Raw genomic sequence first — 12,801 nt, 5'->3', positions numbered from 1 at the left:
CGGGGAAGGTGGTTAAGAGGCTCACTGGGGGAGGCGGAGAACAGGGTGGGGTGAGGTCCTTGGGGTGTGGCCAGCTGAGAAGCCCCGTCCCTGAATGTCCCCCACCAGCTGCCCGGTGCTGCCCTGGGTACCCAGGAGGAGAGCAGCCCTGGGCCGGCGTGCCTGCGGAGGGTGGGAGCCGGGGACGCAGGAAGAGCGTGACTGACCATGCCCCCCCTCAGCCCTGCAGGAGAGGTGCCCAAGGCAGCTGGTGGCTGCTGCCCCGTCGCCGGGAGACCGGGGTCCACGCAGAGGGTCTGCAGGCTCGGCTGTGCTGGAGGGAAGGCTGCTGCTGGAGGTGAGCCCCCAACCCCGCACCCCTGGGTCTCCTGGCCGCATTGTGGCGTCAGTCGTGACCGTTCACAACCACCAGGGAGCTCAGTCTCAGGAGGGCTTGGTTGCAGGTGGGCTCCAGGACCTCTGCACAGCACACACGGGTGACCCCCAGGCCCGTGGGCTTCAGATGGGAACCTCGCTTTCCCTTCTGCATTTTCTGGTTTTACTTGTCGATGCGAGAACCTAATAAAATGCCAAGTGGGCTCTTCCCCTCAGACTGAGGGCAGAAAATCATGCGCTGTGAGTCCCGGGCTGACCCCGTTGTTGACCTGCACACCGGACGTCACGGGCGGGGCAGGCCTTCTCACCAGAGCCGGGCCTGCCGGGCGGTTCTGAACAGCTTTTCCTGACAAGATAAAGGGAGGTGGGGCTCGCCGGGTGGGATCAGTCACTGCTCACAGGGCGAGAGTGCTGCGATGTCCACCAGAGATGCAGGCTGTCCCTCCCCGCAGGGTTGGGATGCAGGGAGCAGCCCGCAGCAGGCTGCCCCATAATCGGCGGCCGTGGTGGCCTTGCAGCCGGGCTGCCCTGGCCGTCCACCCAGGCCCACGTGTCCCCTGCGTGTCTGCCCGCAGGCCCAGAGCTGAGCCTCTGGTTCTGGGCCCCCAGCGTTGTTTGGCGGGCAGTTCTGACCCCAGATGAAGTCAGCCACAGCCTCGTGCCCTCCGTGGCCCCCAGTTCAGCATGTCTGTTAGGTGACGGGATGGAGGGCAGGTGCTGCTCAGGTGGGAGAAGCCCCGCCGGGCAGCCGCCCGTCGCCCGCCTCTGAGAGCGGCTTGGTCCCTGCAGGCGGCTGGTCTGCAGCCCAGGCTGCTCCACGGCATGCATCCCCCTCCCCGCCGGTCATGCTGGGCGTGAGAGTGCTCCTGGCTTGTGCCCGCTCAGGTCCCCCGCCTTCCAGGCCAGCGCCCCCTCGGGGTCTGAGTGTTGCGCGGGGACACGCAGTGACCTTGGCAGTGGCCACAGGGCCTTCCTTCCCCCGTGGCCCCGACAACTCCTCCCCCTGCGGCTTCCTCCGCGAGGAAGGGGGGCCCAGGAGACACCTTTTCATCTCAGCCAGGCTCCTGCCTCAGCGCTTTGTTAGAGGTGTGGACGAGGAAGAGAGGGTAGCCGACTGGCTCCTCGGGGTCTGCCTCCCGGCCCTGCCCTGCCTGTGTCTGCTCAGCGGCCCCCTGCCCCCGATCAGGCCCCCGACGGCCCGCGTCACCCTGCACCTTGCTGTGCAGGCCACACGGCCCCCACCACCCCCGCCCCACAGCCCCCGGGCCTCGGCCCTGCCGAGGGGTGTGGATGCTTGGAGGCCCTAGGAGTTTACAGACCGTCTCTTTCCTAAAGAGGTGAAAGCATGTGAGGGCAGATGGGGTTCTCGCAGGCGACGGGGTTTGCATTTGATTCGCAGGGTGCTGGGGCCTCCCACCCCGGGGCCCCATGGAGCAGAGAGCAGGCCCAAGAGCAGCATGCTTCGAGAAATGTGCTTTCGGAAGTGGAAACGTTCCCGTATTCATTACTTATCGGGTTTGTAGGAAGCAAATCTTAAATGTTATTTTCCCTTTGAAGCTGCTTTCTTCTGTTAGTACTAGTGAACATGGAGAATGTCCTGCCAGCCTGGATTTCATTCTCGCCAGATGATAGCTGGCATCACTCTTTCCCTGTTCATGTTCAAGATTAAAATGACATCTTAACCATAAAATCGTGTTTAAACTTGCGTTCTGCACTGTAAACACGGAAGCCAGCTCACACAGCCCGCTGTCCCGGTTAGAGTGCCGGGCACCGTCCTGCACCCGGGGCTACCGCCCAGGACCGCACTCCCCCGGTGTCTCCGGGCTGTCCTGCCTCCACGGGGGAGAGAGTCCTGGGTCTCTGTGCTTTCGGCCGTGTCGTGGGCCTTGGGCCACCCCCACCAAGGAGGGTGTCTCCTGTCTGGCTGAAGACACTCTGACCCCTTGACCTGGCTGGAGATGAGGTGTCCTGGGCTGCATGGGACTCTTCTGAACTGTGTTCTTTCTGGCAGTTAGGGCGAGAGCACTGAGCAAGTCCTCCCCTGAGGCTTCCCTCCTGCTCTCCATTTGCAGTCAGACCCCCACCTGCCCCCGGCTCCGCATCCTGCACCTGTGTCTGAGCGGCCGGCACCTGCGGTGCGGGTGTCTCATTGCACTGGCCCTCCCAGCCGCTGAGGCCTCCAGATTGTTTCCAGGCTGTGCGGACTGTGAGTAGAGCTGTGATGAGCATTCACACGCAGGTTCCTCTGCACACAGGCTTTCCTTTGCTTCAGATGATGGGCATGCGTGTGCTTAACTTTGCAAGAGGCGGCCACGCTGCTTGCCTGGGCGGCTGTGCTGGTGCGTCCCCGCTGCAGGGACGGAGCTCTAAGCTGCTCCAAGTCCCTGGTTGAGTTGGGCCCATGCGGCTCTAATTTGTGTTTCCCTCATGACTGGTAACGCTGAGCATCTCTCCGTGTGTCTCCGCCATCCACAGACCCTTTGTACGCTGTCTGCTCAAGCCTTTGTCCATTAAGCAAAGACCGGGTTGTTTGCTCTCCTGACTGCTGCGTTCTGAGCTCACGCAAGCGCCCCAGCAAGCCCCCTGCACGCAGGCTACGCAGCCTTTGCTCCCAGCCCGCCTTGTCTTGTCAGTCTTTTTCTTTTGCTTTGTTGTGGGTTTTTTTTTTTTTTTTTTTTTTTTTGTCTTTTCATTCTTGACAGGGTCTTTCAGAGTGAAAGTATTAACTTTGACAAAATTCAGTCTGTCCATCTTTAACAATAGGCCGTGACTTTGATGTCAGATCTAAGAACTCTTCACTTATCCCAAGGTTGCAAAGGTCGCTCTTGTATGCCTGAGTCCAGTGTTGCGTGCTGCTGCCTTTAGCTCTAAGTTTTACGCTCAAGTCTGGGATCTACGCTCAAGTCTGGGATCTACTTTCAGCTAACTTTAGGGTAAGGTAGGAGACATAGGGCAAGATCTCTTTATTTTTGCATATGAATTCTAGTGTTTTCAGAACCGTTTATTCAAAAGCTGATCCTTTCACCATTGAATTCCCTTTATACCTTCATAAAAAAATCAGTCGGTCATGTTTCTGAGTGTTTCCAGACTCTCACCCGGCTCGTTGATTGCATGTCTAACCTTCCACAGATAAGCACCTTGCTGTCTTAACTACTGTGTTGGTGCTGTTGTTGAGCGGCTCGGTTGTGTCCGGCTCTTTGCCACCCCATGGACTGCAGCACAGCAGACTCTTCTGTCCTTCGCCGTCTCCCGGAGCTGGCTCAAACTCCGCCCGTTGAGTCGGCGATGCCATCCAGCCGTCTCATCCTCCGTCTCCCCTCTGCCTTCAGTCTTCCCCAGCTTCAGGGTCTTTCCTGATGGCTCAGCTCTTCACATCAGGTGGCGAGTATTAGAGTTTCAGCTTTAGCATCAGTCCTTCCAAGGAATATTTAGGGTTGATTTTCTTTATAATTACTGGTTTGATCTCCTTGTTGTCCAAGGGACTCTTAGGAGTCTTCTCCAACGCCACAGTTCAAAAGCATCAATTCTTCAGTGCTCAGCCCTTATGATCCAACTCTCACATCCATTCATGACAACGGGAAAAACCATAGCTTAGACTAGGTGGGCCTTTGTTGGCAAAGTAATGTGTCTGCTTTTTCTTACGCTCATTTTGCTTTTTATAGATGTCTTAGATTGAGAAATTTCCCACTATTCCTTCATTTCTGAGAGTTCTTATTATTAATGGATATTAAAAGTTTTGTTAGGTGCTTTTTCTGCATCTGTTGAGATCGTGGTTTTTCGTCCTGAGTCTTTTCACATTTAATACTGTGAATTACATTAATTCGTTTTCAAATGCTTCCTCAACCTTGCATGCCCAGGATAGACCTTATTGATGTATCGCTGGATTCAGTCTTGCTAATATTTTGGAGATGTTGCGTTTATGTCCATGAGAGCTACTCGGCTGTTCTCTCTTGATGTCCTTGTGGCAGCGTGCTGATACAGGCTTCATAGCATTGGGTGGGAGTGTTCCCTTTTCTTTTTCCTGAAAGAGTTGGTGTAGAATTAATGTTATCCCTCCTCAAGTGATGATAGAGTTCACCAGAGAAAACAACTGATCTGGGGATTTTCTTGAGATTTTCTTTAGTTTAAATCGTAGAAGATTAAACTGTGAGTGCGTTTTCCTTAATTAATAAAGGACTGTTTACGTTATCTATTCCGGTGTGAATCTGAGTAGTTTGCGTCTTTCAGGGAGCTGGTCTGCTCCATCCACATTGCTGATCCCTGAGCGCAGCGCTGTCCACGGCTTTCGCATGTTGCCCTTTTAATGTCTGTGGGTTCTGCAGCTATGTCTCATTTTTTGTTTCATTGGTAATTTGTGTTTTCCTTTTTCTTAGTCACTTGGGCTAGAAGTATATTCACTTTATTGATTTTTTTCAAAGACACACAGCTATTAGTTTCACTGATTGCTGCTATGGGCTGGATACTGTGTCCTCCTGACCCCCACCAAAATTAATAAAATTCAGATTCACGCGAGACTGGAGACCTCCCTCCAGTGTGGCTTTGTTTGGAGGTGAGGTGGTCATGAATCGGGTTGGTGCGCTTGTAAGAAGCCCTGCCCCTCCCTCCCGAAGGACAGGTCTGTCTGAGCCCGACTGCTGGTCCCGGGCGAGGTGTCCGCGGCACATCAGCCACGTCAGGCCGTCCGGTGACGCTGACGACGTCTGCATCCTTGCTGGTGCGCCGTCCGCTCTCACCTGAAAGGCGCCGCTGGCGCGGTTGCGGACCCCTCGCTTCTCTTCTGAGTGCTGTCAGTTTTGCTCTGGGTTTTGCAGACTCACTCAGGGTTACGTTTTCTTCTTGAGTTGACCTTTCTATCGTTGTCATCAGGCGCCTCTTTATTGTAGTCTTCCTGGGGTCTGCTTTGTCTGAGGAACTGAACACAGTCGCGCCAGCTTTTGTCTAGTTAATGTTCCTGGGCATACCTTGCTTCATCTTTTCGTCTTAACCCATTTGTATTATTGCATTTAATGTATTGATGGTATATTTTGGGGCCTTTTTTTGGCTTTGTTTTTCTGAGTCCTGTCCAACAGCATCGTCTTTTTAATTGGTGTATTTAGGGCATTTATATTGCAGTAATCGTCGACATTATTGGATTTCAGTCTACCATTTCACAATTTTTCTATATTTGTTTCTTTTCTACCTTCCTTTTGATTTCCATTTCAGTATCCCTGCTGACCTTGGCTGCTTAGCTTTGATATGCTTGGGCTTGGGTGTATGCTGGGCTTATTAGATCGTCCCATCTCGGGTTTGCTGAGGTTTCTGAGGGCTTCCCAGGTGGAGCTGGTGGTAAAGAACCTGCTGGCCATTGCAGCAGACGAAAGAGACTCCCGTACGATCCCTGGGTCTGGAAGATGCCCTGGAGCAGGGGCATGGCTACCCACTCCAGTATTCTTGTCTGGAGAATCCCACAGACAGGGCTTCACAGTCCATAGGGTCGCAAAGAGTCAGACACCACGGAAGCAACTTAGCACGCATGAAGAGCTACCTGAGCCTATGAATTCATGTCTTTCACCAAATCTGGGAAGTTTTCAGCCATAGTCTTCAAATAGTTTCTATTGCCCCAGTCTCTCTCGCTTCAGAAGCCCCACTGCCCAGCTGTTAGCCTTTCTCATCCTGTGCACAGGGACTGAGGCCCCCTCACTTTCCCCCGTATTTTCTCTCTCAGGCTGGTCGCTTCCTACTGAGACTTTACTGGCTCTTCTCTGTCACCTCCATCCTGCTCTGCAGCCCATCCAGTGAATTTTCGCTTCATGTGTTTTATTTCTCACCTGAAACTCTCAGTTTCTTCATGGAGTCTGCTTCTCGTCTGAGATGCCGCGTCTTTCCCGGTGCTTTCCTTTCTGGGTGCTTCCCTTCTCTGCTGGAGGAGGCTGGCCGTTCTGCATCCCTCCCTGACCACCGGTCGTCGGCCTCTGCCTCCTGTCTCCTGAGTGTGAGCCGCACATTCCGGGTCTCCGTATGTGCAGTAATTGTGGCTGTGCGGCTGGCTGAGTGAGGTGCGGGTTCCTGACCTGTTCTCAGAGCCTGTGAACTTGTTACTTTACACAAAACTAAAGGCAGGACTAAAGGCGTGGACATTCAAGCTTCCCCGCAGGGCTCGCAGCGCTGAGGCTGCACAGGGGCCCGCGCCCGCTCCTCGAGTCCAGCACGCTCAGGGTTTGTGGGTCTCTGGGAAGAGGCTGATGGAGCCAAACCCAGGAACCACGAGAAAGCAGCTGCATGGAGACGGCCGTGCGGAGAGGAGCGGGTGCACAGACAGGCCACGCGGCCCTCGGGCTCCTCAGACACGGGGGCACGTGCCCATGCAAGGCCAGCTGGAGACCCTAACAGCGCTCAAACCTTAGAGGCATGAGAGCAAAACCTGGAAATCCGTGGAAGGGTCCAGAGTTTGAGTCCTCCCACACGTAACTGAGGAACAGGCGGAGAAAAACAGGAAAGTTGGGGAAGTTACCAGGCCCCGGGGACCTGTGTACTCAGAGCTCCAGAAAGATCAGAGGGGAGGAAATGGTCAAGGAAGCGACCCAGAAGATTCCCAGAACCGAGGACTGAGTTTCCGGCCCAAAGGCCCCATGGGTGACCAGTACAGAGAATGAGAAGGACCAAGTGTTTCAGTTCAGTTCAGCTCAGTCACTCAGTCGTGTCCCGTCCCATGACTGCAGCGCACCAGCCCACCCTGTCCATCACCAACTCCTGGAGCTTGCTCAAACTCCGTCCAACGAGTCGGTGATGCCATCCAACCATCTCATCCTCTCTCGTCCCCTTCTCCTCCAGCCTTCAGTCTTTCCCAACATCAGCGTCTTTTCAAATGAGGCAGTTCTTTGCATCAGGTGGCCAATGTATTGGAATCAGGTATCGATCAAACCAGTCCATCCTAAAGGAAATTAGTCCTGAATATTCACTGGAAGGACTGACGCTAAAGCTGAAGCTCCAATACCAAGCTTTCACCTCTGTGAAACGCTGCACACCCAGCCCAAGAGGGTTGGCTCTGAGACAAGGAGGCGACGTCGGAAAGGTGCCTGAGGGGAAGGGGCACCTGCCTGCCTTGGAGGGGTGGGGGCGCTCCTGGGCCTCCCAGTTCCACTTTCTCCACGTGAAGCAGGCCGTGACCAAGTGGCAGGTGGGGACCTGGAGCCCAGGGCCCACCAGGAGGTGGGGAGAAGGTGGTGGGCCGCTCGCTGTGGGAGGGCGGGGGTAAGACATCGCCCAGCGGTCACTGAGGACAGCGCATCCCCCCCACCCCCGCTGAGAAGCGTCCGGAGCACCGAGCAGCTCAGGCTCTAGCAGAGCCGTGATGCAGCTCCATCGAGCAGAAGCCAGCTGTGGTGGTGGGGCGGGGGCGGGGGCGCGCGGACACCTGAAACCCTGGGAGGCTGGGTGCAGCCACTCAGGGAGCTGCGAGCGAGCCGCTCCGCTGCCCCGGCTCCGGGCGGCCGCCGGAGGAGGAAGCCCTCAGACTGCGCTTTTACTCTGCCCCTCGTCCCTCTGGGTGTCCGCCAGATGCTCAGGTTGCCCCGCTCTCCAGCATCCTGCAGCTGGGACGGCCCCTTGCTGTCACCGCCAGGCTCCCGCTCTCGCTAACTGGCCTTGCCCGTGCACCATGGGCCCTGGCTGGGGGTCTAGCCTCTTTATCCTCCGTGTAATACTCTTCCTGAGGGCTAATTTCTGCCCTTGTATTTTGTAATTTCTATTGACTGTGCTTTCCTGGGTTTCTTGTCCTTCTCTCTAGCTCCCCCTTCAGGCTGTGCTTTCTCGTGCTAAAGGGGCCGCGCGCTCCGCTTTAGTTCTTGGGGACCACCTGGTGGCCCCGCATGGACACAGTGACTGTCCAGAAGTTGGATGGCACAGGCTCTGCCACAGTCCTCAGTTCTCCAGGCCCCTCTGAGGTTCCGCACGCGGGCCCCTTCTCTGCAGCCCCTGAGCGCTTCCCCGTGGGGCTCCTGTGAAATCTCTCTGCATCTCACCCGTGCTTTTGCACCTGGATCACGACTTGGCCAAGCACAGACTTCTAGGTTCGAAGGTTTTCCCTCGACCGTCGTCAGTCCTGTCCGACGCTTTGCAGCCCCGTCCGCCGCCGGACTCTGAGACCTCCTCTCTGCGGCAGGTCCGCTCTGGCTCTGTCTGGAGCTTTTGTGAGCCTGTCTTTGGCCCTGATACTCTTGAATTTCACTGTGATGTGTCTCTCGTCTTGTTTTTCCTGCTTGGTGCTCTGAGTTCTTTCCATCTGAGGTCTTTCTTCTTCAGTTTGGATGCTTTGCCCGTGTCCCTCCCGGACTGGTTCCCCCTCTGGAGCCCCGCGCCCGGGCCCCAGGCGGTGCTCCCACCCGCCGCTCTTTCTCCCGTGCTGTCTGCTGTCCTCCTCTGCTGCCTCAGGGCCAGCCCTCCAGGCCGCGCGCATCACGCGGGCCTCCGTGGCCTCCATCTGTGCTCTGGATGACCGCGCGCATCACGCGGGCCTCCGTGGCCTCCGTCTGTGCTCTGGATGACCGCGCGCATCACGCGGGCCTCCGTGGCCTCCGTCTGTGCTCTGGATGACCGCGCGCATCACGCGGGCCTCCGTGGCCTCCGTCTGTGCTCTGGATGACCGCGCGCATCATGCGGGCCTCCACGGGCCTCCGTCTGTGCTCTGGATGACCGCGCGCATCACGCGGGCCTCCGTGGCCTCCGTCTGTGCTCTGGATGACCGCGCGCATCATGCGGGCCTCCACGGGCCTCCGTCTGTGCTCTGGATGACCGCGCGCATCACGCGGGCCTCCGCGGGCCTCCGTCTGTGCTCTGGATGACCGCGCGCGTCATGCGGGCCTCCACGGGCCTCCGTCTGTGCTCTGGATGACCGCTCCGTCCTGCCCGGCCCTGCAACCCCGTGGAGGGTAGCCCGCCAGTCTCCTCCTCCTCCCTACGTTTCCTTACCGAGTAAGTGGTTCCCCTTGATTTGCTCACACTGCTTCTTATTTCATTTCGCTATGTCTACCTCCTTAAATCTGTCTGTTAAGCTCGTGCTCGTCTGATCCTCTGCTCTGTGCTGCCCCACCCGCCGGCATTCCCCAGACTGTGTCCTGGCGCATGTGTGCTGGGGTCTGGAGGGTCAGGGGCGCAGTGGGCCGGGTGGACTTGCCTCCTTGGTGACAGTCTCCTCTAGAAAGGGCTGGCCTAGGGTGTGCGCGGGGTGGGAGGGGTGAGTGCCTGGGGGTGCAGCTCAGCTGTGCCCTGCAGCCCTGCTTCCCTTACCCCACCAGGCAACGCAAGGGGCCCAGCAGAGGAGGAAGGGGCTCTTGCTTCTCTTCTCTGCTCCCCCCGAGTGCCTGCCCTGACCCAGACAGCCCTGGGCCCCCACTAGGATAAGGGGGGTGACTGCGGGGGGCGTGGAGCCTGTGCAGACACAGAAGCCTGAAGCTTGCTGCAGGGCAGGGATGCACAGGGCCGCTGGGTTGTGCTGCGTTTCTGCCTTTGAGGCCACAGCAGCGTCCTTGGGTTAAAGCGGTCAAGATCCTCTGGAGAGGGGTGGCAAACGGGCTGGCGTGCTGATTCCCGAGTGAGGGGGTTTTGCTGTTCCTGCTGCTGGCCCTGGGCCCAGGTAGGTGACTCACGCGACCCCGTGGCACCCATGGGCCTCAAGGAAGCGCCATGAGAGGGCCTTGCGTGTCTGGAAGGCCCGAGGACCACGCTCACTCAGCAGGCTGTTGACCCGTGCCAACCGAGCTGGCGCAGTTTCTGGAAAAGCCAGCACAATTCCCGGGAAGTTCTCAGGAACCACAAGAGACATGCCGAGAACCAGAGTGCAGACTCTCTCACCTTCAGGCTGTTGCTCTCCTAGAGAAAGGCCGAGAAGCCCCTTTGCCTGCGTGGGCGAAGTGAGCGGGGGCCAGGAGTGCCCGCTCCTGGTGGGCGTGTCCAAGGGCTCCCTGTTGCAGTTCCCTTCACTCGGTGCTGGGCCCACGGGTCTTCCAGGGACAGGGGCACAAAACCCCAGAGCCCACACAGTGGGGCGCAGAGTCAGCTGGCAGGGGTGGGAGATGGGCGGCCTAGGGCAGGGGTCTCAGGGTCGCCATCGGAGGGGGGCCGGGCTGCAGGAGGGGGCGTCACACACCCGGGGTCCCGACTGCTGGAGGGTGGTGTTGGCGAGGTCACAGGTGTGCGTCTGAGGCCCGGTGTGGGCGTCCCAGGCCCTCCTACCCCTCGGCTCTGGGGAGAGCGCCTTGATGTCCACATACCTGCACCCACGCGTTTCCTGGATCCGCTGAGCGGGCTGCTGCGGGGGCCGCTCCATCTCCCACTCTGGTCTCTGTGCTCCGAGAAGCACTGTCTCACCTTCTGCTGTGACCCTGTTGTTCCCAAACTTCTTTGATGTGGCTCTTCTTTCAGGGACTTGACAGATGTAAGTAAAAGTGTAAATTCCCTGGGGGCTGGCCTTTGGGTGGGCACAGCCCCAAAGGGCAGGCTGCCCCCACTGCCCAGCAGACCCCGGGCCCCACCCCGGGGCCTGTCTGACGTCCACTGAGCGTCCAGGGTGGTCCTGGCCTCAGGCTGTGTCCACCGTGGTGCACGGTAGCGTCCTGTCCATCTAGCAGTCTCCCTGCGGTCAGAAGCCCACAGTTCCCAGCCCCACCCCTGAAGATAGTTCAGCTGTTTGGGGCCTCTCTGTGGCTTTTAGACCTAGAGCTCTGTGCTGTGTGCCTCCTGGCCGTCCACAGTCACTTTAGCTGTCCAGCTTGAGCCCCTGAGCATCCGTAGTCAGCGAGCAGGGCTTCCTGGTCAGCTTACCCCGAGGCCACTCAGGCCCTGCTCTGCCCTGGGCTCTCCCGGGCTTGGACATGTGTGCCCCAGGCTCTGCCCTCACTGAGACGACGGTCATAGGGAGGGTCCCAGTGGGGACTTGAGCCGAGGTGAGGACGCAGGCCGGCCCCCTGCATGGCCTCAGGGTCAGCCTTGCCATTCACCGCTGGGCACTGAGACACTGCGGGCCTGTGGCATCTGCAGGGTTTAATCACTAGGGTAGAGCTCCTGGCTCGCTCTGGGTCACCCTGGGTTCACGGTGGAGCTGCTGAATGTTATGGGGCCTGAGAACCTGCCTGTCCCACAGCCAAGGCTGCGGCCTGGTTTGTTCCATGTGGAGCCTGGGTTCCCCCACCACGGAGCCCAGGTCCACCCACCATGGAGCCTGGGTCGCGCCCCCCCCGCCCCGCCCCCACCGTGGAGCCTGGGTTCCCCCCCATGGAGCCCAGTTCACCCACCACAGAGCCTGGGTTCACCCTCAGCTTGTTCCACATGGAGCCTGGGTTCCCCCACCGTGGAGCCCAGGTCCACCCACCGTGGAGCCCGGTTTCCCCACCATGGAGCCCAGATTCCCCCACCATGGAACCCAATTCACCCCCGGTTTGTTCCGTGTGGAGCCCAGGTTCCCCCACTGTAGAGCCCAGGTCCACCCACCATGGAGCCTGGTTCACCCCTGGTTTGTTCCATGTGGAGCTCGGGTTCCCCCACAGTGGAGCTCAGGTTCCCCCACCATGGAGCCCGGGTACACCCCCATGGAACCCGGGTCCCCCCCAACACCATGGAGCCCGGGTTCCCCCACCATGGAGCCCCGTTTCCCCACAGTGGAGCCCAGATTCCCCCACCATGGAGCCCAGTTCACCCCTGGTTTGTTCCATGTGGAGCCTGGGTTCCCCCACTGTGGAGCCTCGGTTCCCCCACCATGGAGCCCAGGTCCACCCACCATGGAACCCAGGTCCCCCCCAACACCATGGAGCCCAGGTTCCCCCACAGCAGAGCCCGGGTTCCCCCACCATGGAGCCCGGTTCACTCCTGGTGTGTTCCACATGGAGCCCGGGTTCCCCCACCGTGGAGCCCGGGTTCCCCCACCGTGGAGCCCGGGTTCCCCCACCGTGGAGCCCGGGTTCCCCCACCGTGGAGCCCGGGTTCCCCCACCGTGGAGCCCGGGTTCACTCCTGGTGTGTTCCACGTGGAGCCCGGGTTCCCCCACAGCAGAGCCCAGGTCCCCAATACCATGGAGCCCGGTTCACCCCTGGTTTGTTCCACGTGGAGCCCGGGTTCCCCCACCGTGGAGCCCCGTTTCCCCACTGTGGAGCCCGGGTCCACCCCCTTGGGGCCCGGTTCACCCCCGGTTTGTTCCCCGTGCAGTCTGGGGGCTCTCGCCAGCTCCTTCCTGGGCTGCGGTGGCAGCACCCTGCGTTGCCGTCGGGCCAGCTTGGCTGGGCTTTCCTGTGTGACAGCTCTTCCACGGGGGCTCTCTCCGGCTCCCAGTGGCGCCCTGCCCTCCTGCAGGCCCCCTTGGGCTCTCTGGGGGCATAGGAATGGTCTAGAACCTGGCCACAGGTCTGGAGTGACCCTCGGCTATGAGGCTGAGGCTGGTGGCTCCCGCTCGGAGATTTA

At 59.0% G+C, this 12,801-nt stretch overlaps 1 protein-coding gene across 1 annotated transcript in view; it reads left to right on the top strand.

Annotated features, from left to right (window-relative positions):
• AHRR (aryl-hydrocarbon receptor repressor) overlaps positions 1 to 12,801 on the top strand; it is an 83,239-nt gene that overhangs the window by 39,136 nt on the left and 31,302 nt on the right. The window contains exon 4 of the mRNA XM_018065798.1: positions 222 to 337. Coding sequence (XP_017921287.1) covers positions 222 to 337 — 116 coding nt within the window. The remainder of the gene's footprint in view (positions 1 to 221; positions 338 to 12,801) is intronic.

This window comes from Capra hircus, chromosome 20 (genome assembly GCF_001704415.2).
Source record: "Capra hircus breed San Clemente chromosome 20, ASM170441v1, whole genome shotgun sequence".
NCBI lineage: Eukaryota > Metazoa > Chordata > Mammalia > Artiodactyla > Bovidae > Capra > Capra hircus.
The sequence above is the reverse complement of the archived record's forward strand: the minus strand, read 5'-3'. Positions and strand labels throughout refer to the sequence as shown.